The 24,876-nt window shown below is 45.2% G+C and overlaps 1 protein-coding gene across 1 annotated transcript; it reads left to right on the top strand.

Moving 5' to 3' along the window:
* Positions 1-11,820: 11,820 nt before the first annotated feature.
* Positions 11,821-14,010, top strand: LOC123427451 (the record flags this gene model as incomplete). Its single annotated transcript, XM_045111503.1, has 2 exons — positions 11,821-11,937; positions 13,228-14,010. Coding segments are annotated over 2 exons (645 nt in total), but the record flags the coding sequence as incomplete, so codon positions are not given.
* Positions 14,011-24,876: the final 10,866 nt, after the last annotated feature.

Raw genomic sequence — 24,876 nt, forward strand, 5'->3', positions numbered from 1 at the left:
GCAAGCATCCAATGACAATTGTCGATCTACAGCACTGCGTTCAACGCCCCGATGAGTCGGCCCACCACTGGTCACGGCGGGCTGCGGAAATGATTCACTCGTCAGACGGTATTACGGCGGCTCGGGCTGTGCTGATCCTCGAACAGAATTGTCACTACGAACCTTTGGTGCAGAAGTTGGGGCGACTCAAACGAAAGGTCCAAGACATGGGGGAGCTAATGGATACCCTCACTAGGTACGTGAGGCGGACGACACCAAAGATCCCGGCGAGGATGGCGGCAAGACTAACTCACCAAGAAAGGGCGAGTCATCCAAAAATCATACCCGGTTCCAGGGACGGGCCCGCCATAATCAGGGAGCAAATAGCAAGAGAAGACAGCAGGAAGAGTCTTCAGACTTAGTCGCCAACACCAACACCAATAATGGCAACCAGTGCCAGAAGAAGAGTATGGGTTACACTGGCAAAAAGCCGCGCAACTATAATGAGTTACTCAAAGGCCCCTGCCCGCACCACGCCATGGTAGACGGCCCGGCGACTCATTCCTGGGAGGACTGCTACGTGATGCGGGAGTTCCGGCAGAGGCGATCAAAAAAGGGAAAAGCGGTGACCCACACCAACGGCAGGAACAGTTCGGCGCGCCCAACCAGCGTCAGAACCCCTTCGGCGGTTTCCCCGAATCGGGGGCTCAGGGGGGCTCGCAGCCGAGCAGCGGCCAGTATCTGGTGCATCACTAGCGACGGTATAACCCGCCCAGAGTTTTTCAGCAACCACCCCCACCGGGGGCTTCGCAGGGCCAGGATGATAATGGAGGCTTCCGCAACAATCCCAAGCAATTAAGCAATGGGCAGTACCACGTTTTCACCACCAATGCTTGCAGGCATGATAAAAAGGTGAGTCACCGAGCGTACAGTGTGTCTGAGCCGGCACTCCCTAGATACCTCCACTGGTCCGAGCAGACCATATCATGGAGTAGGGAGGATCACCCGCCAAGAGTTGACAATCCCGACGACTTAGCGTTGGTCGTGGCTCCCCAAGTTGGGGGATATACCTTGTCAAAAGTATTGATGGATGGTGGCAGCAGCATCAACATTTTGTACTTCGACACTTTCCAAAGGATGAACCTATTGGAGAAAGATTTGATGCCTTCAACCACGGTATTCCACGGAATCGTCCTAGGAAAATCGGCGTACTCCATAGGCCGAGTCAGGCTCACAGTTGCGTTCGGAACAACATCTAATTACAGGAGTGAGTCGCTGATGTTTGAGGTGCTCAAGTTAAAAAGCCCCTATCATGCGCTATTTGGGAGGCCGGCTTACGCCCGTTTCATGGCTCGCCCATGCTATGTTTACCTTAAGCTCAAGATGCCTGGCCCTAAAGGGCCCATCACGGTTGATGGTGATAGGAGGATTGCAAGAGAATGTGAAGAAGGGGATGCGGCTTACGCAGAAGTCGCTTGTGCTACAGAGGAGCTCAAATATCACCAGGCCAATGTTGATCCGGCTGATATGTCACCCCTAAAAAAGCCAACGACAGATGCTGAGCCGCCCCTCAAGTTCAAACCAACAGAGGACACTAAAACAGTGGATTTCGTCCGTGGCGACTCAACCAAACAGTTCACTATTGGGACGGGTCTGGATCCCAAATAGGAAAGCGCGCTCATCAAATTCATCCGTAAGAATCGGGACATCTTCGCATGGAAACCTTCTGACATGCCCGGTGTGCCGAGAGAATTCGCTGAGCACCATCTTAATGTTGTCCCAAAGGCAAAACCGATCCAGCAATATCTTCGTAGGTTCAACGAGGAACGACGCAAGGCAATCGGGGAGGAGGTCGCCCGTCTCTTGGCCGCCGGATTCATTGTGGAGGTTTTCCACCCCAAATGGTTGGCTAACCCGGTTTTGGTGCTCAAGAAGAATGGTACCTTTCGTATGTGCATTGATTACACGGACCTCAACAGAGCTTGTCCAAAAGATCCTTTCGCTCTTCCCCGCATCGACCAGATTATTGATTCGGTGGCGGGATGCGAACGTTTGTGCTTCTTGGACGCTTATTCTGGATATCACCAAATCAAGATGGCCGTAGAGGATCAAGAGAAAACAGCTTTTATAACCCCCTTTGGGGCTTTTTGCTATGTGTCCATGCCATTTGGACTCAGGAGTGCAGGGGCGACTTATCAGCCTGCATCCAGAATTGCCTCCGTGGCCAAATCAGACGCAACGTTCACGCCTATGTCGATGACACTGTGGTTAAAATCCACCGGAGGGAGACGCTATTGGAAGATCTGAAGGAAACTTTTGATAATCTGCGGGTATATCAGATGAAGCTAAATCCCACCAAGTGTGTCTTTGGTGTTCCTGCAGGGAAATTGTTGGTCTTCCTGGTGTCTGAGCGCGGCATTGAAGCTAACCCGGACAAGATCGAAGCGGTTACCTCTCTTGGGAAGCCGGCAAATATTAATCAAGTCCAACGAATGGCAGGTCGCATTGCGGCCTTAAGTCGCTTCATAAGCCGCCTGGGAGAAAAGGCGATTCCCCTTTATCAATTGCTAAAGAAATCTGACCATTTTGTTTGGACAGATGAAGCCGATGAAGCTTTCGAAGCCTTGAAACGGCAACTGGTCAACCCGCCGGTCCTGGCCGCCCCGAATGAGAAAGAGCCCATGCTTTTATATATTGCGGCAAACTCCAAAGCGGTGAGCGTGGCGGTGGTCGTTGAAAGGAAGGAGGAAGGAAAGGAATACCCTGTGCAGCGCCCGGTGTATTTTATCAGCGAGGTGTTAACTCTTTCCAAGCAGCGATACCCACACTGGCAGAAGCTAGTATATGGGGTGTTTCTGGCAAGCCGGAAGCTTAAACATTATTTTCAAGAGCATCCCATCACGGTGGTTACTTCCGCTCCCCTCGGGGACATCATCCAGAATCGGTAGGCAACGGGGCGGATTGCCAAGTGGGCGATTGAACTTGGGCCGCGGAACGTGCGGTACACCCCTCGCACGGCTATCAAATCTGAGGCCTTGGTTGATTTCGTCAATGATTGGACCGAGTTACAGGTCCCGAAAGACACGCCTGATCTTACATACTAGACTTTTTTTTTGACGGATCCAAACAGTTGGAAGGCTCGGGGGCTGGCGTGGTACTGGTATCTCCTCAAGGAGACAAATTATGTTATGTCCTCCGACTCATGTTTCCATGCACCAACAATGCTGCAGAATACGAATCTTTACTTCACGGCTTGCGACTCGCCAAGGAGATGAACCTTACGCGAGTCAGATGTTTTGGCAACTCTGATCTGGTGGCTCAGCAAGTTTCAGGCACTTGGGACTCTCGAGACCCTGTGATGGCGGCTTACACTAGGGTTGTGTCCGATATGGCGGGTCATTTCCATGGCTATCAGGTTGATCACATTGACCAGCGCCTTAACGAGGCGGCTGATGCCCTTTCGCGTCTCGGTTCCCAGCGAAAGCCGGTTCCCCCTAATTTTTTTCTGGATACTTTGCATAATCCTTCCATGAGTTTGCTATCAGAGGAGGAGTTGGCGATACCAGATCCTGAGTCCCAGTTCGTGGCGGCTCTCCACGTAACGTCGGATTGTGTTCTTCCCTATCTGGCCTATCTCACCCGAGGCGAGTTACCTACAGATGAAGTGTTGGCCCGCCAAATTGTTCGGCGAAGCAAATCCATGGTGATCATCAACGGCGAATTATATAAGCGAAGTACCTCCGGGGTTTTTCAACGATGTGTTTCCTCCGAAGAAGGGTGCATAATTCTAAATGACATTCATTCCAGGGATTGTGGGCATCACGCCGGGTCACGTTCCTTGGTTTCAAAGGCGTTCCATCATGGTTTCTTTTGGTTGATGGCTCATGCAGATGCAGAGGAGATAGTTCATCGATGTGATGGATGCCAGCGTTATGGGCGACAGGCTCATGTACCGGATCAAGAACTAAGGATGATTCCCATCACTTGGACTTCCGCGGTCTGGGGGTTAGACATGGTTGGCCCCTTTAAAATGTCATCCAACAAGAAAACCCATTTGCTGGTGGCGGTTGATAAATTCACCAAGTGGGTTGAGGCAGAGCCTGTTGGAGCTTGCGATGCGGAGACGACGGTCAAATTCTTGAAAAAATTGATCTTTCGGTTTGGATATCCGTACAGTATCATTACAGACAATGGCACTAATCTGTCTCAAGGGGCGATGCAGGAGTTTTGCCGTCGAGAGCACATCTGGCTTGATGTTTCTGCGGTTGCCCACCCACAATCTAATGGACAGGCGGAGCGGGCGAACCAGGAAGTTTTACGGGGAATCAAGCCCCGGCTCATGGTTCCCTTGGAAAGAACCCCGGGGTGTTGGGTTGAGGAGTTGCCCTCAGTGCTATGGAGCATCCGGACCACCCCGAACCGGTCCATGGGTTTTACCCCTTTCTTTCTGGTCTATGGAGCAGAAGCTGTTCTTCCCACTGACATAAGGCATGACTCGCCTAGAGTCGCCACTTATGTGGAATAGGACAACGAACTGGCGCGTCAATACTCCTTGGACGCCTTAGAGGAGGCGCATGATTTGGCTGCAGCCCGATCGGCCATCTATCAGCAGGACTTACGGCATTATCACAACCGCCGGGTCAAGAGCCAAACCTTTCAGGAAGGTGACTTAGTGCTTCGGCTGATACAAGATCGCGCTGACATGCATAAGTTATCACCACCATGGGAAGGACCGTTCATCGTCAGCAAAAATCTTCACAACGAGTCTTACTATCTGGTGGATCTCCGGCCTAACCGGCCAACCACGGAGGCTGAGTCGACTCGCCCCTGGAATATTGCCCACTTGCGGCCTTATTACACTTGAGCTCTTAAGCTCTACATTTTGTAAGTTTTTCATTTCTTATAAAGCAATAAAATTAAACGCCTCCCGACTTGGGGGCTTTCTCTCACTGAGATCAACTTTACTACCCATTTGGCCTGCAAAAAATTACTGCATTACAAATGGTTATACTGGACTATGTGTTGGCCGAATCGCCATATGGACCCATTAACTGTTGGCGAGTTATTCCGCTAATGGACCATGAACTTGCTTCGGTTAAAACATGTCTCGTACCGGCAAGCGCCTCACATGGAAAATAGAGAAACCATTGGTTCATTGAACCCGCTTCACTGAAGCTTGACTTGAGCCTGATCAGCCGGTCTAAATACTTGGGCTTTTGATACAAAAGTCTCCCTTGGGTGGCGCTTGAGCTTGTTTGACTCACCCTATCCTGTCGCGACCTTATGAGCCGACGAAATTGTTATTTTTTACCTCCCTTGGGTGGCGCTTGAGCTTGTTTGACTCGCCCTATCCTGTCGCGACCTTATGAGCCGACGAAATAGTTATTTTTTACCTCCCTTGGGTGGCGCTTGAGCTTGTTTGACTCGCCCTATCCTGTCGCGACCTTATGAGCCGACAAAATAGTTATTTTTTACCTCCCTTGGGTGGCGCTTGAGCTTGTTTGACTCGCCCTATCCTGTCGTGACCTTATGAGCCGGCGAAATTGTTATTTTTTACCTCCCTGGCACTGCCACAAGGTTTTTCAGACTTTTTTTCTGACTCTCCTCAAAATATCTTGGGGCGATTGCTATTTGTTATCACCTATTACTCCTTGAGATGGTTTGATATATGTTTTCAAGTTTAGAACAGATTGATGATCAAAATCACTCTAGCCATGGTGGATCAAGCATCATAAAAACGCCTCAATGGCGGGTCAAGTATTATGATAAAAGCCTCAAACGGCGGATCAAGTATTTCAAAACTCCTTAAAGGCGACATAAGGGTTTTTAAGATATCACAGAAGCAGTTTTGATTCCTAAAGAGATCTATTACATGGCTCTCATGGCCAAATCAATGAGGTGTTATTTTGCTGATGCCCTTGGATCAGTTTGCTGCGAGCTTTGGCCAACTTCAATTTGCAAGTCGCCCAGTACCCAGTTACATTTGGATAACGCGGCGAACTCATCTTCATCGGTCAGAACTGATGAGAGATCTGCGTCCAAGTAAAAAGGATTATTGGGTCGACGCGGAGTTAAGTTGGTCGTCACAAAAGTTGGCGGGTTAACCTTCTTGTTTTTGTTGTCGTAGGAGGCTTGGTATTTTGATAAATCTAGGCTTGCAGCAAGCTGAGTCGCTGCCAAATGGGAGTCCTTGACGACACGTTGATAGTCCTCTTCAGCGAATTCTGACCCACCATCCTTGAGTTGAGGAAAGCCCGCCGCTACTTCTTCTGGGTTTATCTCTGGAGCATATGCTAAGCACCGACTCAGAGTGGTCAGCACTCCTTTCCGGGCGGCTGACCGGGTTAACTCGCCAATTTGGGGAGGAAGAGTGGATAAGCAGCCAAGCATCTTCTTTATTGATGTTATAGGTTCCTTGGCGCCCATCACTGCTTTCACAGTCAGCACACTCCCGGTATATAGCTGCTCCGTCAACGTGTAAATCGCCTTCAGCATCAGGACGCAATCATCCTGAAGGTTGGCGGCTCTCGGACCTGTTTAAGAGATAATGATAGTCAGCGATTTATATAAAGCTATTTTTTTTACAAAGGTCAAGATTTGGTTTTTACCAAAGACGGCTTGCGCCATGTTTGAGATATGTCACTTTAAGTCGGACAGCTCCTGTTGCACAGTATCCAACTTGGCTTCAGCTCTTTCTGCTCGCTTTGTTAAAGCATCTTGATCAGCTTGAGCCCTTTTTAAGTCAGCTTTTAGCTTCTCCATCTCAGATAAGATCAGTTGATACTTCTCTTCTGATTTGGCCCGGGCATCCTGCTGATCGGATAAGTTTTTCTTCAAGTCGCCAAGTGCTGATTCAGTTTGGATAAGTGATTCCTGTTGAAGCATATAGTTAAGGGGCAAGTCTCAGAATTATTGCAAGCAACATCCCTGACAATTGGGGGCTAATGTATAATTTTTTAGACAAAATTATACAGTATCAAGACCCGGCTCATCTTTTTACTGATGACCCCGCCCTTGGGGGTTACAGGTCAAAAGTTTTTCAAATCATCAAGACCCGGCTCATCTTTTTACTGATGACCCAGCCCTTGGGGGTTACAGGTCAAAAGTTTTTCAAATCATCAAGACCCGACTCATCTTTTTACTAATGACCCGGCCCTTGGGGGTTACAGTTCGAAAGTTTTTCAAATCATCAAGACCCGGCTCATCTTTTTACTGATGACCTGGCCCTTGGGGGTTAATGAGGATAATATAGTGTATAACAAAATGTACCTCATGTTTGTACTTCAGCATCCGAAGCAGGCTCTTCTCCATCTCATAACTCGCCTCCAGGCGACTTGCAAAGCTAGAGCAAAGTTCTTTGAATTCCAGATTTTCATATTGGGAGAGCTTAGCCTTGGAAAGTTCATGCTCAAGAATAGGTTGAGCCGATGATGATACATGCTTCAATAAAACCGCTGTGGCCGGTTTAGAGAAGCGAGTATCGGTGATAACCACAGCGTTCGGGTCTTCTGCTGTTGTCAATGGACTTGGCGGGTTAGGTGCATCCATGTTTTCCTTGGGAGAGCTGGGGAGATCCACTTGATCTTCAGGTTTGTCTTGGTCCGGGTTATCCTGGATCGGCGCCGACTTTCCAATAGGCTCCGAAGTTGTAATGGGAGTTGACCTGCCAGTTTTTCTTTTCTTCGCCTGTGCCCTGAAAGGAGAAGGGGGTGTGCTTAAAGGACTGAAAATTTATCACCATCAGACTAAAAGTAAAAATTATCAAAGGTTTACCGAGGGACACGGATCATCGGTGGAAGTGCCGACATTACTGAGTCGCCAGATGTAGGAGGAGAACTCTGCAAAAAGTTACTTCGAAGATATGAGGGAGTTACAAATGCGATCCAAAAAGACCCGAAGAAGTGTTATTAAAAGATACCTCATTTGGCCTTTTCTTGTTTCTTGGTGGTAAACCGGACACCAGATCGCTAGAATGACTTCGAGTTTTCCGATTTGAGGTGTGTTTTGCTTTCTTCAGAAGAAAATTTGGATCCAAACAAGCATTTGAGTGTGAGAAGGGAACTTTCCCACAAATTCGCCTGGCCGGCTTAGGTGGAGAAGGAGATGAGTCGGAGGAAACATAAATTACCTCTACAGAATCCTCCTGGCTTTCATTGTCTTCATTCTACGCAAGAGATGCAGAGGTGTAAATACAAAGTTATCAGTAATGGATGGCGAGTTAAAAGAGGATAGGTTTTTTACCTCTGAAGGTGCATCGCCGACTTGGGATTCATCGGCCTCAGATGGTTTGGTAACAGCAGCTTTGCCCTTGCCCTTGGATTTCTTCTTTGGAGGCGGCCTAGCTTGCTTCATGGCTCACTTTTTTGGCCTCTTGGACCAAAATTTATCACCTTTCTGAAATGGCATATTTTATAAGAGGTCATAGTTTCAATAAGACGTAAGGAGTAAAAGACAAAAGGCGGGTTAAAGTTATTTACCTTTGGTGCCGGGTTAATCTTGCAGAAAGGTTTAAGACCTATTTGGCCGCATTTTCCCGCGGGCCCGTCGGTCAGCTTCTTGATGATGGTTACAATGTCATTTTCCGTCAGAGCCGTGTGGAAGTAGCACTGAGGATGATCTAGGGTGTCGTCGAATTCACACATTAACCCGTCCCGGTGACTTAAAGGGAGGATACGCCATTCGACCCAGCAGCGGATCAAGTCAACTCCAGTAAGGCCGTTGTTTGTCAAAGATCTTAACTCGGACAATACTGGGATAAAGTCCGACTCCTCCTCTTCGGTGAGCTTGTCTGGGAGTTTGAAATTTGTTGGAAGGCGATCTTCCCTATAACCCAGAAGTTTGTTCTCGCCCTCAGCCGAAGTCTCCTGGCAATAGAACCAAGACTCGCCCCAGCCTTTGGGGTGGCTTGGCATGGTGAGTGACGGAAATGGGCTATCCCTGCGGCGCTGAACATTGACACCACCAAGCTCCAGGCTGGGCCATTGTGAAATTCTGTTTGGCGATTTAAGTGGAAGAAGTACCAGAATAAGGGAACTAAGGGCTCCATCCGCAAGTAGCCTCACAAAACACCTGGAACTGGCATAGATTGCTTATCGAGTTGGGCCCTAGATCTTGGAGGCGGACATTCATAAAAGCCATGGCGTCTCTGAGGAATTTCGATCCAGACGGCTTAAAGCCCCGCTCAAGGTGTTCCACAAAAACAACTATTTCCCCTTCTTTGGGATTGGGGATTTCTTCTCCTAACCCGGTGCGCCAACCGATAATCTCCCGAGGGTCCAAATTTCCCGTTTTCACATAATCATCTAGTATAGCATCATTAACCTTGGTGGGGATACAGTCGCTTTTGAAAATGGCGCCCATGCTACAAAGGGATAAAATTACGGGTGAATTGACACGCCAAACATCTACTGAAAAAGGTGAAACAATTTCATTTGACTCGCCAAATAATTTGCCCGATGGCAGAGGAAATTTTTTGATCCGCCAACGAAGGTTCGGGTCAAGTTGCCAGGGCGACTTACGAAACTTTTGCTACTTAAGGGAGCGGTGTTTCAAGGCATCAGTGGTATTTGTCAAAATGGTGAAGTATGAGAATACAAACAGTTTTCACTTGACAAGCGGTAGATTATGGATCTACTGGGCAAACGGAAATGAACGTGGAAAATGACTGGATATAGTTACCTACGACTAAGGTGGGACAATACTATTGATTCGGTGAAGCCCTGCTCTAAGTATGCAAGTAGAGGCCGAACAAATAAAGGTATGAAAGACATTGATTTTCTCGTTATCATCGCCGCCGACTAATCGGGAACAAGTAAAGCTATTCGGGAAGCACCAAGAACGCGACAATAATGAACTTCAAAAAGGAACTTGGATCTGCTCTTGAATGACAGAAACCTAACTTGGTGGATTCGGCTGGAGACGGTCGACGGCGATGAAGGGCTCGGACGGGCACGAAAACCTCGGGCGGCGACGAAGTGTTCGGCGGCGACGAGGTGCTCGACGACGGCGAGACGGTCGACGGCGGCGAACTGCTCGGCCACGGCGAAGTGCTTGACGACGACGAAGTCCTCGGGCGGCACCGAAGCTTTCGGATGGCGACGAGGTCCTCGGGTGGTGGCGGAGCTCTCGGAAGACGATGAGGGTTTTCGCTGTGATAGTGGGGAAGAGAAGGGCGACAAGACTGGTAGGTGGAATGCGCTGAGTCCCTTCCTCCCGCCTATTTATCAGGGCAGGCGCTAGGATCGAGGCGCCACGAGCGGGAACCACCAAAAGATAAAGATTCGCCATGATGGCGCCCCGAAAATTTTGGGATAACGATATCGAAGGATCCGTTGGGGATTACGTCATTATCTTTTCCGGGATTCAAGGGATAAGGAGGTACCAACAAGAAATGGTTTGGCGACTCAAGTTTTTCCGCAACAGATGGCGGGTTAAGTTCATGGCGTATAGAAGGGGTGAAGATGAATCGCCCTTAATTGAGTAAGGATATTGGCGTGAAGGAAATTCAAGTCAATCCGGGGCCTAATGTTGGGGATATTATATGTTGATAACCCTCCCTAGTTGGGTCGGGTCACCAAATCTGGCGATTTATCTAAAATACGGTTCGGGCCTTGGCCTGGTAGGACCGAAGGTTGTATGGCGGTTTACAACTTCCGGAAGGAGTCCATGACAAAGAAGGCCTCCAAGCTTTGGAAAGGTGGCGACTTAGAGATCGTAAGAGTCACGGTTTGTATAAATGAAAGGACCCTTGTAAACCCTAGAGACTCGACCTGTATATAAAGGCGAGTCCCAGGGAAGAAGAGGGCAGGTTAGAAATCATCGAGTGCTAGGTTTGGCGAGTTACGCCCTCCTTTTAATCGAAACTCCATCAATACAACAGAAAGCAGGACGTAGGCTTTTACCTCCTCACGAGGGGCCGAACCTGGGTAAATCGCCGTCTCACTCCCGTTCAACCCCTTTGAGATCATTTCACGAGGACATCTGCCGTGACAAAACCACGATAGGTTTGGACATAATATTTTGTGGGAGAATTTCATGAGGGTTTTTGGTGGCTATCTCTAAGCACTTGAGCAACCAGATCATAATAGATACCTCATACCCTTTTAATATTATTCTCTTTCCTATGGATTCAAATGTGATTTCTCACAAAATGCAAAATGTAGAGTTTTGAAGCTTGAAGTTCGGACAATCCTATCCTTCTCCTTCCTTAGGGCTTCTCCTTACTATCCATCCAATTTTCTCTATGGTCTTCTTATGAAATAAACTAAATAAGACTATTAGTCCAAGAAACAATGTATGTTGTCATGAATTATCAAAACCATCAAGGAAGCATCTGTGCTTTCACCATGTGATCATCTACTATTACTAATACTAGTAGTATGCGCGCTCCTCACAAGATCAAATTGATTTTTCCGACTCATCACAGATCTCGTGGTGGAGAAATTAATTAGTACCGGTATATAACAATAGTAGTCCTACTCGACTCATGAGAGATCGGACCAAAGGAAGTCCTAGTTTCACACACCACAAGATAAATCAAAAAAGTATTAGTAGTATTCCGTGGAAATTAAAATACTGACACATCCACGCAGCTGCTGACCCCTATATATCTCAATTAATATATACTACTATTAAACAATCAAATGAGAACTTTCTTGCGTGCATTCAGCAATTAATACAATAAAATACACAAAGCAATCAACACCAAACAATTAGTCCCACAAATCATAATCCAATAGTCAGCATTTACCTAATACATCTTTGTGTGCATTTAGCAAATTTCCATAACTGACCGTGGTTCACCTCCACCACCCATCCTGCAGCACGTAATCCCACTCCAAAATTAACGCGCATCGCGGCCGCATCGGGGTGTCGCTCCGCTCCTGTCTCACCTGGCCTCCCATCTCGCCGTCGCTGCCGGCCAAGCCGTCGTCGCCCCCGCCGGCCATCGCTCCTCAGGTCCGCCCCGCCCCGCCCCGCCAGTCCCTCCCCACCCCGCAGTTCGCCCCGCCCCACCCCACGGCGTCGTCGCCGGCCTCGGCGGTGCTGGAGCTGCTGCCCTTGGTGCCCTCCAGCGAGTCGTTGCCCTGGCACCGCGGGGGCACCTTCCCTCTAAGCCGGAGACGGGCAGACCCCCGGCCAGCTGGGACGGCGTAGAAGAGGTTGGTTGAGCCGCGGAGGGCCGAGGCGACCATGAGGTTCCCGCCCCCGCCGCCGCTGTGGCGGGGTCGCCGCAGCGATCAAGCCCTCTTGAAGGAGGCGGCGCCGATCTGCTGCAGGCCCGGGGGCCGCGGAGACGCGAACCTGGACAAATCCATCCCCTCCTGCACCTGCACCTCCCGTGGTCTCTCCCCGCTCGCCACGCTCGCTCGCCTCCCCCCGCAGGACGCCGCGCCTCCCCCCGCTCGCCAGGACGCCGCACCTCCACCCGGTCGCCTCGCCTCCCCCCGCTCGCCTGGCCGCCGCGCCGCGCCGCTCGCCGCGCTCGCCCCGCCTCCCCCCGCTCGCCAGGCCGCCACGCCGTGCAGCTCGCCGCGCTCGCCCCGCCTCCCCCACTCGTCGCCCAGGTTCAGGTTGATGGTGGCTCGAGCTCCTCCAATGGAGGCCCCGCCGCTACGCTGCCCGCACTGGAGTGAGGCCCCGTCTGTCGAAGGCGCTCCTCGCTCGTCGAGTCAGTATATTCACTCCTCTGCCATCTCTATTTTCTGCTCAGATGTGCGTTATGTGCGGTGACCGCAGCTTGTATGCTCGGTGCTCGTTGTTTTGCCAAGCAGAAAGCCCCCCTTGAATGGGAGCAGGTTTCAACGGAATCGCAAATTTTTCTGTAAAATCCGCAGCAAGTGACTGAATAAACCGCACGCATGGCAGGACTGAACCTGTTTTTCTTGAACATATCACTCGACTTAGGTACAGTTTCGTTTACATTCTTTGTGGACTTGGTATGTTTGCTTGGTTTAGTTGTCTTGATAGTTTTTTGTTCTGGTATTCGTTTCAGTGCTGAATCCTTATTTGTTATCCGACAAAACGAAAGAATCCTGATTTCTTAACAAAATTACGTTCTTAATTATGCCGCTCTTACTGCAAAACCAAAAAGAATCCTGATCATATGATTTGTGTTCTATTTTGTGGATCTCATCCAGATTTTCTACTGCATTTTTCTTATCCTACTGATCACTGACTGTTCTTACTTCTTACAGTAGAATTTATTTCAAATGAGAACTGATCAAGCTATGTGGACATCCATTGCAGGTCAAGAGCATACCGGGTACCTTCACGTCAAAAATCACTTATTTGAACTCATTCACATGCCCTCTAATTGAAGAAGTACATGCTGATGTATTTTCAGCATTGGATGAATATGCTCAATCGAACTTTATAAAAACAATCTGGGTGGAGAAGCTTGATGATGAGAAATCAATATTCTGTTTTGAGGTTGCGGAGCCAGCAAAGGATCCTAAGTCAAGGGAGACATACGATCCCAAAGGAGGGGACATAATAGTTGTTTCCTTGCGGAAACCGCAGCATGTATCTGATTTGATACAAAATAAGGCATCTTATGTTTTAGGTTCAGTTCTAAAATGTGGAGACAAAGATGGAGATTTCCCACCCAATTGTTGCATTGTTCGGTTTTCAGCTGCTATTCCAATTGAAGTAGATCCAGAAACAAAATTGCCTGTGGCGCCATCATTTGCTGTGTTTCTCATAAATATGAAGACATACATTCGGATCTGGAAGGTGCCTTCGTATGGAAGTAGAAAACCAGAACAGAAGCAGTAGTACTGGCATCGTTGATCTGGTGTGGCAATACAAGCGAAGGGTATGCCAGATGTTTACATTTAAAATTAAGTTTAGGTCCTTTTTGATAGCTTACTATGCCTGGCATCAACATATATATGTGTGTGTTATAAAGGTCATACTTAAAAGTTAGTACTTAGTATAAGGACAGGCACACGCTCTTGCTGTCTTATTATGCTTTGGCAACCTATGGCTCTCCACATGAGATTTCTTCTATGTTAATATTACTTCTGCTAACACCTTGCATCACGATCACATTGAACCTGTCAGTAATGTTAATCATATCCTTCTGAATCTGAAATGAGATAACTAATAACTCCCCTATGTTCTTTTACAAATGTATGATTTTACACACACACTATGCTTCAGTTAGGAACTACCACTATTTGTTAAAACTATTGGTGACACTCGCTTAAGTAAAGACATTAAAGATTTGAATCTTGATAAAATTGAATATTTCTCTTATACAGTCATTGAAATACTTACTTTGTAGTATTTCTATTAGTCGACTTGGCTTGCAAATATTATTAATTTTCCTTTGGAGTTTATTAATTTTCCTTTGGAGTTCCTGGTGTGGACCGTTGGATAAGAGGTACTTCTATTATTCAATAACGCTTACTTTGTAATATTTATATTAGTCGATTTGGCTTTGGTAGTCAAGATTAATCACGTATATTTATAACTAGCAAAACGACCCGTGCGTTGCAACGGGAGAAAAAAATACCACACACTTTTAATCTTTTTATAATCATTTTGATTTATTAAAATAATAAGCTAACTAACTGATGTAGTCAGTCCTATCCTATTTTGTTGAGAAATCAATCCATTCATTGTTAATTCCACCATGATGAGAAATTGAGCAGGACAAGCAAAGCAAAACAAATATGCTACGTGAATTGATCAATGGACTGTTATCTTATTTCACTCATGGGGTAAAGAATGTGAGATCAGATGACAAACTAAAGGTGGTGTTCCATTATCTGTCTCTACAACAATACAATCTTACATTTAATACATTCATTTATCAGCAAACAAATTCCCACAAAACAAAATTTCTTGCGGGTGCTTGGCACACGGTTGGAGGCATGTGGAGGGGATCTCACCAGATGATGAGTTTCTGTCAAGGAGGAGATACGATGAGGGGAGTAAGGGTTAGGCGCCTCTATCTGGTCATAAGGAGTCGCCGTTTTCGCGCCATAACCTCGGAGTTCCCCATGTGAGCCATGGAGGCCCGCCTCCACCTGCAAGTACTTCGCTCCGCCGCGCCGCCGCCGTTCTGCATTGAGCAGACGCATCATCCCCAGTCACTGTAGCTGTCGCGTTGATTTGATCCACAAGTTGTGCTCGAGCGCCGAAACGGGGGCAGCAAGCGGACAGAGGTACGGCCACGGAGGCAGGTGGGTTGAGATCAACAACGGTGGTGGTTGAGGTCGGGCGCGGCGATGAGTGGTGTGGCAGCGACCTGGGCACACACCAGGGTGGACCAGGGTCGACGCGATGCGCTCGAGCGCCGCAACGGGGGCAGTGAGCGGGGAGAGGTACGGCCGCGGAGGCGGGTGGGTTGAGATCGACAGCGGTGGCGGTTGAGGTCGGCCGCGGCGGCGAGTGGTGTGGCGGCGGCCTGGGCACACGCTAGGGTGGCCCAGGATCGACGGGAGGAGGCGATGCGTACGGGTATAATTTTTGCAGCGAATCGTTTTTTCCTTTTGCATTACAGATAAATGATGGAGCGTGGGTTGAATAACAAAAAATACAGGGGCTTTTTTATAAAAATGCCGTGGTGGGTTTTCCGACGGAAGCGATAGCCTCTTTATTATTAGGTAGAGATTTTGCTTTCAAGTTCTTGGCGTGGACTGTTTGACGATATGTATTTTTATTATTCAACAGCGTGCGTTAGTATGAGCTTGAGATTGCATAACAAAAATTATTTATCATATGTATTGTATATTTCTGAGCATTTGTTGACACGTTCGTTGCACGTGCTCGATTACTACTTGTGCATAAATTTTCTATTCAAATACATCAGGTGATATCTATCCGGTCTATTTTAATAGCACATATTAATTTATTTGAAAACAATTACTCTGACTTATATATATATTTTGATATGTCATGTTCGCAACAAAAATGAAGCCATCCTGATGGATCATTGCACATGGATCATATGTCGTTTACATAAATCTAATACGGATCGCGCGTCAGCTACACCAACGTTCGCCCGTGTCTCATTGCCAGATGAGCATGCGCACGGGCCGCCGTCCTGCAGTGTGACGTCCGTTTGCATGGCACCGCCCGACGACACGTGCACCCTATTATCATGCTATATTTTCCATCCGACTATGTCATTCATGTTCTTCTGATAAAAATATCAAGTGATATTCGTCCTATCTATTTTTAACACATATTATTTGTTCGAGAACAATTACTCTACCCTACATTATATTTTATGCATGACAATTATTCATTAAAAAAAGCGACATTGTACCAAAGATACGAAGCTCGCACAAACATCATCTTGCATCAGCATTCATCCATGCCGCAATGCTCGACGGGCACATGCGCAAGCCATCGTCCTAGCGGTCCGGTCTACATCAACATGCGGGGGCCATGCCGCCCGTACGAGCTGCCCAACGGACGTACGCAAGCCGTCGTCCCTGTAGTACGGTCTACATGCACACACCAGGGTCGCGCCCGCTCACATGACCTGCCCAATGGACGCACGCATGGTGTCACCCCCGCGACTCGGTGTACTCCCAACAACACTGAAAAAACAAGATACTGTTTCTTAAACACGTCTTCCGCGACGTCACTGGAACCCGTGCCAAATTTCATCCGCGCCCGGAAGCCCAATGTATATGCGGCCCTCCTTTCCGCACGCCGGTCTGACTTACCACGTGCAAAGAAACAGAAGATCCATCCATGGAGGAAATGTCCACGAAAGAGCAAAGAGAGCCAGACACAACGGAGCCAGCAATTCTAAAGCCAACAACAAAGCAAAAATAAAAAAATGGCCCAGGAGGAGCGAGGAGAGCCGGACCAAGAGAGAATCACAAGAAATGGTAGGACATATGACGAGCATCACAAAGATCATCAACTCGCCACATCGCCTTTGTTTTCGAAAAATTCCAACTTGCAACATTCAACTATACATCGATTTTTGCCACAACCAAGTATACAAAATTTCAAGGCAGCTCCTCGAGTTGACTTAAGACTCGAGGGATACACAGACATGGCTCCACGGATTTGGCCATTTTCAAAAAATACAAGAAACTCGGGTCATTGCATGGAAGACAACCCGGTCCCAGGGGTTGTTGCTTTATTAGCGAAAAAGTTTAGGTTACCAAAGAGAACTAACTGCCACGATGCGCAGTTCAAACATGGGTTACCTGCATTATTGGTGAAATATTAAAGGTTGCCAAAGAGGACTAGCTGCCACGATGGGTTGTTCAAACATAGGTATCCTGCCTTATTGGCTCATCATATTATGATCAATGGAATAAAGCCGGCTTATCTGGACCATAGATGTTTTGCAGTAGTAGCATTGTCGTCTGTATATCCTATGCTAAGCTTTTCCATGATCATATGGTCACTTGGGGGCTTCCAACTCATCGAGTTTAGCTATTAGCATCCCTCTTGACCCAGCATATGCCACCATAATACTTGGTTAATCCTGCGTGTTAGCTTGATGCTACTCCGGGAAGGTGACCCGGTTGTACTTTTGATAAGTCAATCACACTAATGCCTATCATGGACGATGTTGATCCTGAACTTATCAAAGTTAAAACACCGGCTTAAGTCACACGAGAGCCAACTTTCATAGAGCTAGGATAAACCATATGTAACAGCCCAGAGTCGACGCTCTAGAAGATTCCCCTTTTATTCCATTATTGTCGTGTGATTTATTTGGTTGTCGCATTCATCATCACATCATGCGCATCATCTGCATTGCACCAGGACTCTGTTGTCGTCAATTTTCAAAATTGCATCCGTTATTAGTTGTCGGTTCTCTCCGTTTTTGTCGTTGACCGTTTCGGGACAAACCACACACACGCGCCATCGGCATTGTTAAAATGTTATTTTTGAAAGTGTGTATGAAACTTTCTCATATTGGGTTGAAATTTGGCATGCAGTCCTAATATAGTATGGGTAGACCTCCTGCCAAATTCGTCGCAATCGGAGTCCGTTTGATACCCGAATCGTTAAATGTATAGCAGGACTATAACCGGTTTAATTGTCGAATGTTTCAATGTAATAAAAACCCATGCCGGGCTACAATATATTCCTCTCATCTCATCCCACCACCTCTCCACAACCCACCACAGACCAGCTAACCTCTCCCCCGATCTTGTCCGTCCGATGGCGATCGTTCGGTCGAAAAACGTCCAAACCCTCCTAATATAGCCTCCCTTTCTATATATAGCACCCCTACCTTGCCTAAAAAGGGCTTAGTCTAGTGCCCACCTCATTGTCTGCCTCCACGAGCTGGCCCGAAAGGCCCGATGGTGAGCGACTCCCGATTCCCTGCCCTAAGTGCATGGTAGTTTAATTGCGCATGATTATGTTGCCAATTTGGCTCGAAGACGTTTTTTAATGTCTGCAATTTTCCAATTTAACCATGGAATTTCTATTTTCAGATTAAGACATCATTTTGCATTGCTCATAATTAAATAACCATGCAACGCATGTAAAAGTTTAATATATGTAAAATGTTCAGAATTATGTGTAGATTAATAATATCCAACTTTCATCCATGTTAAAAATATTTAAAATGTTCTTTGCACGAGAGTTGCATAAACGTCATAAACTTGCATAATTGAGTGTCATTTTTCCCATAGTAAATACCCACATGTTATATATTATTTTGGGGTACAAAACCCATAGAATACATCTGTGCAATTAGTTTTGTCATTTGAGTTAGTTTGTGTGCATGCTATTTTGTTGTGATACCCTTTTGTATTTTGTGAGATTCAATCTGTACATTGGAATTAAACAAACTTAATATTAAATATGTTTAGAATTTTGTGTACCTTCACAATATCCGACTTTCATGCATGTGTAAAATATTAAAATTGATGCTTGCATTGTTTTGCGTAAATACTATGTTAAAATGATTTATTTCATAACCAACTAACCGTAGTTCCGATTTAAATAAACTTTATATGAAAAAAGTTGTGCTTGATGTGCTCTACATGATTGTGGCATTTGCATGCATAATATGTTGCATCTATATGCTTAAAGCTCTGTTGTAAGTGCTTCGTGAATACGTCTAAACTGTTATTTTGTTCAATATTGCATGGATGATTGCATCTAGTTCATAGGTCTTTTGCATATGGTTTCTTCGTGAGGATTGCTCTAGGATATGTCTACCTTGATGCCATGACACTGGTTGCCATGTAGATTAACATTAACATGTTCGTTTGTTGCTCCTAATGTGATATCATGTTAAAAAATGCAATCTGTTTTTCTAAAGTTCCATTTTGCGAAGCTCGAATTAAGCAAACCAAGCCTCTTTTGAATGTGTGCAATGGAGTGATTTGTAGTAGTCTAAGCCTAGTTGTTGTTAGTAGGTTTCCCATGCCTTGTATGTCATGCTTAGCTGTAGTTTTCATCATGTGAACATGCTAAGATGATGTTGCTGTTTGGTAGGGTCAAATATTTCTAAATCTGAGAACCTGATTATTTCAGAATGCCATGTTGTGTTGATGCTAGCTATGATTGTGTGCATATTTAGACCTTGCTAGTGTGGAATGAAATGAAGTGCAATATGCCTACTACCATGCGGTAAAGTTTCATGCCATTATATGACCTGTAACTTACATGTTTTTTGCTGCCAATATGCCTTCATGATAAAAAATGTACTCCTAAAACTGATATTTTCACTAAGTCACAAACTGTGTTCAAGTTACCATTTTGTGAGCTCTTTTCCTAGTGATCCATGCTTCTATTCAATTTTATGTTAGGAGATGATTGTTGTATATCTTTTCAATTATTGCCCCATATCGTATTTGTGCATTTTAGAATCATGTAGGTGGCTGTTTTGGTGTGTACAAAATGTCATGTTGCTGATTTTGGTAGAGTATAGCTATATCTTGTATTGGATGTATTTGTTGAACTGTTACTCCGTTTTGAACGTGAAATATATATAACTTTCTTAGAATCTCATGTAGTTTCATAATATCTTGTTGCATTCATGGTTAGGAATGTTTGTGGTTGTCATTTGCATACATTTTGCATTCATGGCATATTATCTTGTGATGATAATATCTTTTAGACCGTAACTCCATTTTAAATGATCTATATATGTAAATCGACTAGAATGACGTGTAGAATCACATGGTGTAATTTATTCGAATGTTTAAATAAATATAAAATATGTTTAGTTCAGATATTTACCAATTTCGAAATTAACATATGGGGTCATTTCGGAAATGTTATATGTTGTTTCCGACCTCATTTAACATGTCTAGATAGTATAATTTATTTATGCTTCACCTATTCACATGTCTAACAAAATTTAATATTTTCGTGTACCTAAATGGGTGTAAACTAAGTAATTCAAATGTGGAGTTTCGTCAATATGCAACGCGTTGCTTATTGACCTTCACTTAATGTGTAGAAGTTGTTTGTTGTGTTGTGCCATTTCTTGCATAATTAAATGGACATGCATCATATTTGCTTGTACAGCATGTCATGCATATGTTGTGGCGACATCGTGTGTTGATTGTTTTTTTCTGGATTGTTTCTTCTCGATAGAGTTCCGAACCGCTCCGGAGTGTGAGTATGCGTTCGACTACGTTGGTTCGTCTACTTCGCGGATTCATTCTTCTTCAAAGCGGGATCACATGCAAGATGATCATTTCCCTAGATACCACTACTATCATTGCTATGCTAATTGTCTCGCTTCTATTGTTATGTCTCATTACCTACCACATAATGTAAGCCTCCCAACATTGCCATGAAAAGCCTCTAATCCCCTCCACATTCTAGCAAACCCTTTCTTGGCTATGCTACCGCGTGCTCAGCCCTTCTTATAGCATTGCTAGTTGCAGGTGCAATTGCTTTCTATGTGCCAACATAGATTCCTTGTTATATCACCATATTATTGTTATTTAATTTAATTCACCTATATACTTGGTAAAAGGTGGAAGGCTTGGCCTTCTAGCTCGGTTTTTTTCCACCTTTGCCGCCCTAGTTACTTGTGTACGGGTGTTATGTTCCATAATTGAGCGCTCCAAACATGCTTGGGGTTGTTATGGGGACCCCCTTGATTTTCGTTTTGGGATAAAACTCTTCTCCCAAGGCCGAACTTTGGTACTACATTTTCCTAATAACTAATGAAACACATATGGAGTAATTAAGTCATGAATAATTAATCAACCCCCGGGCCAGTGCTCCTCATGAGTGTTGGTCCAAACTAGAGCACCGTGTGGGTTCAACCTAGGGCAACTCGGAAGATCTCTATCAGGCCACCATACGCTTATGTTATTCGACGTGTCCTTAGAACGAGATACGCTACTCTTATCGGGGTCATCGCCACGTTGGGTGGTCTTGCTGGATTTGTTTTACCCTTCTCGAATGTCTTGTTCCCGGGATTCCGAGGATACTTTGGGCTATCTCAAGGTTGAGGTTTTCCATCGAAAATGTCGAGGAGACTATGGGTTTTCCCTGGTTGAAGTTATTCCAAGCAGCTTGTGGTAGTTTGTGATGGGCTAGTTGGAGCACCCCTACAAGGTTAATATCTTTTGGAAAGCCGTGCCGGCTAATATGTGATAACTTGGAAACTTTGTTTAACAATCGTTCATAGAAAACTTGAAGTAAACTTAATTAAATATGCCAACTCTGTGCGTAACTGTGAGAGTCTCTTCTCGTGAGCTTTGTATCTGAGAGAGGACACTTTGAGGTTATGTTTGACTCATAATTAGGTGTTTAGGATCATTTCTTGATCACTATTAGTTCACGTCCGTTTATGCGTAGATCACCCCTCTTATTCCTGTACTCGTAAGTTAGTCACTCAAATAAATGCTTAGTGCTTGTTGCAGCCTTACCACTGAACTATACCGCACCCACTAAGCTTGCTAGTCTTGATACCTTTGGAAATGAGATTACTGAGTCCTTGTGGACCACAGTCTACTTCAACAACAGTTGCAGGTTGATGAACCACAAGTGTAGGGGATCTATCATAGCCTTTTCGATAAGTAAGAGTGTAAAACCCAGCGAGGAGCAAAATGTACTGACAAGCTATCTTGAGCAAGGAATAACTGCAAGTACTGAAAGGTAACTTTTTATGGATTTTCTGGTATAAGCAACAAGGAAATAAATGCAGGTAAAGTAAATGGTGCTGAGGTGCAGCAAGTGGCCCAATCCTTTTGAACACAAAGGATAAGTCGAGGGACTAAACTTATAAAGACTAAGGCATTCCTGAGGACATACGGGAGAGATAGTCAAGTGATTTCGCCATATTCCGTCTAGTACTATGTTTTGTATTGATAAGTGTTATGTGGGTGGATCTTAACTAGTGCACCGTCTAGGCCTAGACAAGTACACTCTTATGATTAAACTCCTTGCAAGCATCCGCAAATACAACAGAGAAATTAAGGCAACGCCTAACCATAGCAATAAGCTTTAGGATCCAACACTCTCTCGTGCAAAAACATGCGAATTGGGGTTCATGTTTCTGTCACTCCGTCAACCCACCATAAGCATTCTTTACACACGATGCATTCTCCTAGGCCCTTAAAAAGGTGAAGTGTTATGTAGTCGACGTTCACATAACACCACTAGAAGAATAACGCCATAACTTAAATATCAATCAACACATATTACTTCAACATCATATGACTACTATCAACTAGAGTTCTCCCATGTCCCCAAGAACTAAAGTAACTACTCACAATACATAAAAGAGATCATGGTCAGAGGTAATGAAAATATGATAAACAATCTGGTCATAATAATAATTCTCCAACAATACTCAATAGCATTCACCAGAAAAGAGTAATCAACACCGGTAGAGTAAAGAGGATGAATAGTGCAAGGTTCAACTCCGATTGCAAAGGTAAAGTGAGATGGGGTGAAGATGGAGATGGTGCTGGTGTTGAGGGTGATGGTGATGATGATCTCGATGATGCACGTGACGTTGCTGATGACGATGAGGACGATCTCCCCTTCAGAGAGGAGTTCTCCCCGGCGGAATCTGCCCATCGGAGAGGTCTTTTCTTCTTTGTAGGTTTCCACCCCGGAGCGGCGGCGGAACTTCAGAAAAACTTCTGTCCCCATAACTTTCAGATCACGAGGGTCATATAGGCCAAAGGAGAGCACCGAAGGCGGGACCCACCACCCAGGCGGCCTCTTGATGCGTCCTAGGGGTGACCTGTGCCAGCAGGTCGCTTGGGTGCCTGGTGGCCCCCTCCGGCCCTTCTTTAGCATGTCTTCGTGATTTGTTCGGAAACTCCTTCCCCGTAAATTTAAGCTCAATTGGAGATGTTCTGATTTGGCAACTCTTCATGCTATTTTCTCCGCTGAATCCTGCGTTTGCTATTTCGGCACCAGAAAGTTGTAAACTATGTAAAATAAGCCAAAACACTATAAGAACAACATCATAATGTGAAATATATCAATGAATAGAGACAAATTATGATACAAAATAGTGATGCATTTTTGGACGTATCAACTCCCCCAAGCTTAGACCTCGCTTGTCCCCAAGCGAAAATTGAGGTCAGTAAACCTGTCCACAAGTTTAAAGAGTGAAGTGTCGATAAATAAGAATACACCCAAAAAGCATCATAATTTCTCTACTAAACGCAACCATCCTCAACACCAATCCCAACTCATAAGGCCATATGAAAGAGTAATATCAATTACAATCAAAAGTAGGGCTAAGGAAACTCATCAAACCATGGCAAACATGTCCTTGGTTAAAGAACAACTAATAACTTTTAACTTTTGCTCTTCCTCTTATATTTTGACGAGATCAATTGAAGCATTTTGAAAGAACATGTTATTAGTCAAGAAGTGAAAATGCTAACACAAAGGAAGATGTTTGCTTTAGCTAGGCTTAACAAACAACTTACTCATCTTAATGATAATGTCAACAAAGTTATGATATGGCAATTCTCAATGAAATAATATAACTTCATGCATCTTTGTCAACACAAGGTGTCTGCTCTTTTATAGGATAGAAAGAAGTAGGTTTACTGACTCAACATAAAAAATAAAGGATTATCCCTTCGCAGAGGGAAGTAGGGAAAACTCATGTTCTAGAGCTTTTAGAGATTTTGAAATTAACAAGACTGTAAAACAAGCTTTTGAGAGGTGCATAATTTGTCAACGAATGCTAGCAGATAGCCCAATACTTCTCATGCTGGACAAGTTTTGAGGAATGACTCCCAAAGTGGGGACGATCACATCTCCTTAGTCTCCTTTGTTTATCACTACCAAAGTTTTCTGATTTCTCATAAACAAAGCGTGAAGGAGGTTTTGTTTGTTGTTATTATCTTTTACGAGGTGGGCGCACTCATGCCAGTTCCTCCTTGTATTAGGGGTTCGTAGATTAGACATGCAAACCCAGGATAAAGCTTGTCTAGTATGAGAAGATCATGAATTATCCACTACTTCATCATGAGCTAAAACAGAGGCACAAAACAGGGAGTAATATTTGAAGGTTTAAAGATAGCACATGAGTAATATACTTTAGGAGTGGCGGTGAAATACCACATATAGGGAAGGTATGGTGGACTCTTGGGAAGGTTGAGGTTTCAAGGTATGGATGCACAAGCAGTATTCCCGCTTAGTACAGGGTTGGCTAGCAAAGGCTTTTGAGATCAGACAAATGATGTTGACTTGGATGCAAAACAATATAAAGTTTAACATAAAAGAATTGACATGAAACATCAAGTTGTCTTCCTTGTCAGCATAACACTTCAAGCATAAGAACATAAAGGTTTTGGCTATGTCGCTACTAGAAAAACTCATGCTTGTTGTTATGACCAATGCTATGTTTGCCAAGATTAAATAAAGTTTTCGAATCCATACCTGATATATAAGATCAGTACTCCCATAAGAATCAACATATAAGGTCGATTGCATGAGGAGAATACCAGGTGC

Source organism: Hordeum vulgare, chromosome 2H (genome assembly GCF_904849725.1).
Source record: "Hordeum vulgare subsp. vulgare chromosome 2H, MorexV3_pseudomolecules_assembly, whole genome shotgun sequence".
Lineage (NCBI taxonomy): Eukaryota > Viridiplantae > Streptophyta > Magnoliopsida > Poales > Poaceae > Hordeum > Hordeum vulgare.